The sequence below is a fragment of the Electrona antarctica genome (assembly GCF_951216825.1).
Source record: "Electrona antarctica genome assembly, chromosome: 19".
In the NCBI taxonomy this organism is placed as follows: domain Eukaryota; kingdom Metazoa; phylum Chordata; class Actinopteri; order Myctophiformes; family Myctophidae; genus Electrona; species Electrona antarctica.
Window position 1 is genome coordinate 28,734,315 of NC_136800.1, and position 5,000 is coordinate 28,739,314.

A 5,000-nucleotide genomic window follows, 5' to 3' on the forward strand; every position below is an offset into this window, starting at 1 on the left:
GTAGGTTCTCCTAGAGACGCCCTCCCCCCCCAAAAAAAGACGTTGACACGTTTCTGAAGGAGGACTAATAAGCTCGGTGTCCGGCTCTCCCACCCCCCCAGCATGCTGGCCGGCCTGGCCCAGGGAAGGGCCAGTGTGGGTGGGTTGAGAGCTCTGCTGTGGCTGCCGGTCCTGGTGGGGTTGGTGATGGTGTTGGAGATGGCCGGCGCCACAGAGAGCCAAGAGAGCAACACAGCTGGTACAGAGAGCCCGGTAGGTCCCGTGATGGTTCAACTGATACAGTACATGAACTTGAAGATTGTTCTGTGATACACTGTGATATATATTGGTTCAAGGTTTCAAGAATCAAATTAAAAAAATAGCAAAAGTAGCAGATCTACAAGCTCAAAACATGTCATTTTGCGTCTAGTTTTTAACCTGAGCTGCAAATAAACTACAAAATCAGCCCGGGGTGTCATGCCCCTAATATGATATGAAGTACATCTGAGAGTCCTGATATGTAATACGTCCAGTTTATTTTTACTCGCTCATTTGTTTGAGTTGCTTTCAGCTTACACAATGAAACAACACATACTCGTGGGAAAGATATCCTCACATTTTAACCACATCAGGTCTAGAGGAGTAATGTCAATTCCTTTTAGACAAATAAAAACTGAAAAAGTACTACATTCATGGCACTGCCTCCTTAAAGACACTGGGCAAGAAGTTCTAGTGAAAGTGTCAAAGCGGAAGTAGCATACACAAGTTACTGCCCACAGTTAAGTTGAGGCTGCATGTGTGGATACAGTATGTATACATTCCCAGGGCATGACATTAATTTAGTTTCAAGTAATAAAACAACAACAACGGAAGTGCCACCCTATAAACACTTTGTGCTATAGCCTAGTTCTTTACCAGGCTTTTCTCCTTGTGAATGGGAAACGAGAAAAGGCTGGGAATACTCTTGTCTCTTTAGGTATCCATGACCCGCCATCAATTGAATACGTTACATTAATGGCTGTTTTATTCATCAGGGTTTTGACAGAACCTTCTTGCATTGTGACTGTTACGTTTTTTTAACAATGGCTTCTCCTGGTCTCCGTGGTTATGGATGGTGTCTCCTAGGAGACGGTGTCTCCGGACCTATCCAGAGTATCTCCTCAAAGCTCGTGGCTGTTCTTCAGAAAGAACTCCAACAAAGGAGACAACAAGAGGAGCAAACCTTCCAAGAGAGTATCCAAGGTCAGTGCACTATATTACTATTATACTATACATAATACTAATACTACTCCTACTCCCACTGCTCGTACTACTAGTACTAATACTACACACAAGTCCTCACTTTTTGCCTTCCTCACTCTAAGTTTGCCCATGAAAGCCCATACATGTATTAGAAGTCACTGGCTTCTTTCAGCTGTTGTCATTAGAGGTGGATGGTCATTGCCTGGTCCAGGAGGACATTGTCGGTGATGACAGGGCTCATGTTCCTGCTCCACGTAGTCAGAGCCACAACTGCGTAGTCCTGTTTTGTTACAGCAGTGAGTTGTCCAGACCAGTGGTCCCCAAACCTTTTTGCTAAAGACCCAAACTAGAAATTAGACGTTTGCCCGGAACCCAAACTAGCGAAAACAGCAGATCTACAAGCTCAGAACATGTCACTTCGCACCGCACTCTGAGCTTGTAGAATGTAGATAATCTATTATCACGACAAAACTTTGGTCATTTTATCGTCTACTCAGGCTTTTATGAACACCACACACATTGCTTGATTCAGTATTTAGATATTTGAATTTTGATTTGAGTTTGAAGTTACAATGGGTTTGTAACTTCCTGATAAAAATAATATCAAATATCTGAATAGTGAATCAAGCATAGCCATATAAAGGTAGGTGAATCAAGCATAGACATATAAAGGTAGGTGAATCAAGCATAGACATATAAAGGTAGGTGAATCAAGCATAGACATATAAAGGTAGGTGAATCAAGCATAGACATATAAAGGTAGGTGAATCAAGCATAGACATATAAAGGTAGACGCCTCTTCCGGCTCTGGGGCGTTTGTATCTCGAGGGAAGGCAACATGGAGGCAAGCTTTCCCGAGATTCCTTGGTACTTAACGGAAGGGGACGTTTGGTCGGCCAATCAGAGGCGCGACTCCCTCTTTCCCAGTGGCACTTGCTTTGGCAATGTAAATGGAAGTCCCGGAAAAGACGTGCTGTGATTGGCTAGTAGTCACTTGAGTGGCAGCGACACAGCGTGCCTTCAGCACTTCCGCTTGACTTACAGGTCGCTCCAACGAACTGCAGCGACCAATGAGGAATCTATATATTTTTAATATCTATGGAATCAAGCAACTTAAAAACTGTCCAGGGTGTTCACAAAAGCCAAATGACATCGCAAAAAAATTGAAAGTGAAATATTATCACTTTAATTATTATCTATTATTTTTATTTAGGGAGTTTCTTAGATTATTTTACGTAGCCCCTCCTATGTCCAGCTTTGTCTGTTTGTGTGAACACAAACACGATGATTTGATTGGCTGATCACCCCATAGCTATGATTTGATTGGCTGAGCAAATAAAAGGATAAAAAGTGAGGGCAGAAAAGTGAAGACGCTGAAAGTGATTGGCCGGAATGACATTTGTGATGATTTGATTGGCTGAGCACGGAATGTGATGTTACACCAGTGTGATTTTTAAATGTACAAAATATATATTTTTTGTTTGTCTTTAGTTCAATATTTGTTTTGTAAACGCATTGACAATGATGGGAAAATGTACGTCATAATGTGTCATTTACGTCATATTGTCTCTTTATTGTTAAAAGGATCCCTGGCTAATGAGACAAATATGTCTTAAAACATTTTACTTTCCCATTATAAAAACACCTTCAATATTTTATTTCTTTCATAAATAGAGAATCTTTCACTCAATAGGGACTGCTCCTGTCGCAAGTTGATGATGTCATATGTTCATATGTGGTCCAGCCTTATGGAATTATGGAATGCACGTGCTAATAAAACATATTTTAGTTTTTTATTAGCATATGCATTCTATAATTCCATAGGGCTAGACCACACATGAACATATGACATCATCAACTTGCGACAGGAGCAGTCCCTATTGACTGAAAGATTCTTTATTTATGAAAGAAATCAAATATTTAAGTATAATATTTTAAGGCATATTTGTCTTATTAGCCAGGGATCCTTTTAATGGCGTTTAATGTTTGTGTTTGCACCGTTTGTTTTACATCACCATTAAATCACCATATCAACATGAGTTAGACTTTAATATATTAGCGCCCCTCACTTCACACGGGAGTGATTTTTCTATAGTGACCCATACAAAATGGTCCTTGACCCACAAATGGGTTCCATCAGACTGCTTGGGAAACAGTGGTCTAGACCAGTGGTTCTCAAGCTTTTCAGGCCACAACCCCCAAAAACAATCTAATTTGAACTGGGAACCCCCACCCTGACAAGCACTTGGAATTGTCGGAGTTACATTTAGTTTGACTCAGTTCTCACAGATATATATAGAAATATTTAGAAAATAGCAGATCTACAAGCTTTGTGGCGTTGTGGCCATGGTTCTTTCTCCCATGGGGGTCGATGATGACCCTTGCCCTGTTTAATACCATGCAGTGAATAACCAGCTTCCCGCAGGTGGGAGTGATCTGTGAAGTAGATAATTAATTTCTGTTATAAGCCAAATAAGATTGTAGATGGTGTTCAGAGCCACAACGTGTGGGAGTAAATTTGGAGCAAAATGGGACATTTGTCCACCCATAAGCATATTTCACTATATATATTTGCCAAGAGCGCATTAGTAACCTTGCTAACCTAGTTGCATAATATTCTTCTTTTGCTTCCGGCTGTTCCCTTCAGGGGTTGCCACAGCGAATCATCGGCCTCCATCTCATCCTGTCCTCTGCCTCCTCTTCTCTCACACCAGCTAACTCGTTTCGATGTATCTGTCACATCTTTGTGAGGTCATAACTCATAACTTCATGTCCTCTTTCACTACATCAACACATCTTCTCTCAATTGGTCTTCCTCCAGGCCTCCTGCCTGGCAGTTCCATGGAGCATCCTTCTACCGATATACTCACTATCCCTCCTCTGTACATGTACAAAACACCTCAGTGTGGCCTCTCTGGCTTTATCTCCAAAACATGCGCTGTCCCTTGGATGTACTACTCATTCCTGATCCTATCCATCTTTGTTATTCCCAGAGAGAGCCTCAACATTTTAGTCGCTTCTACCTCCAGCTCGGCTTCCTGTCAGATACATTAAAATATCTAAAATATATTTCCAAGACCATGCTGCTACGGTTCTCTGCCTTCAGAAATCTTCCATAGGAACCATCATTATCTGAACTCAGGCAACTACAGTATTGCCAATTTCAGGGGAAAGTGAAATATTAAATGAAATTGACTCGTCTTTTATTGTGATTTTGTTATCGTTTCTTCTTTGGGGGAATAATGTTTCCGTTTGTGTCTCTACAGCATGGTCTGCCAGGACCTCCAGGCCCCCCTGGCCCTCAGGGGCCACCCGGGCCCCCGGCCCCGCTGCTGCCCCAACAACAGCAGCTCATAGAGGATCTCCATCTGAAGCTGAAAGGTAAGGATCCACCACACACAGTACCCCTCTTCCAGAACCAACACAGTATACCAGTCTCTACCATACATGTATACCGCTCTATTGATTGATTGATTGATTGATTGATTGATTGAGTGGACGACCCGATAAAGCATTACACTTGTTTACAAGAGGGTCCACCTTGTTCAATTCATCAAAACATTTAGAGACGTACAAATATATAGTCAAAGAACAGAACAGGAATTCATCATAAAGGAGGTAAAAAGGGAAATAAACATATACAGTGAGGGGAAAAAGGGGTGGGTGTACACACATACAAGTGCAATAATTCACATTTGTTTATTTTACACACATCAATAGCATCTATGTTGTTTATCGTTTCTCATCCTTTACGTTCATGTATTTAATCTGCAGTGTAA

General features: G+C 41.5%; 1 protein-coding gene across 1 annotated transcript in view; it reads left to right on the forward strand.

Annotated features, from left to right (window-relative positions):
- Positions 1-5,000, forward strand: part of LOC306943488 (erythroferrone) — a 14,760-nt gene that overhangs the window by 825 nt on the left and 8,935 nt on the right. The window contains exons 1-3 of the mRNA XM_079529872.1: positions 1-252; positions 1,105-1,221; positions 4,488-4,602. The exon at positions 1-252 is cut by the window's left edge and continues 825 nt beyond it. Of these exons, the coding sequence (XP_079385998.1) occupies positions 103-252; positions 1,105-1,221; positions 4,488-4,602 (382 nt within the window). The 5' untranslated portion in view covers positions 1-102. The remainder of the gene's footprint in view (positions 253-1,104; positions 1,222-4,487; positions 4,603-5,000) is intronic.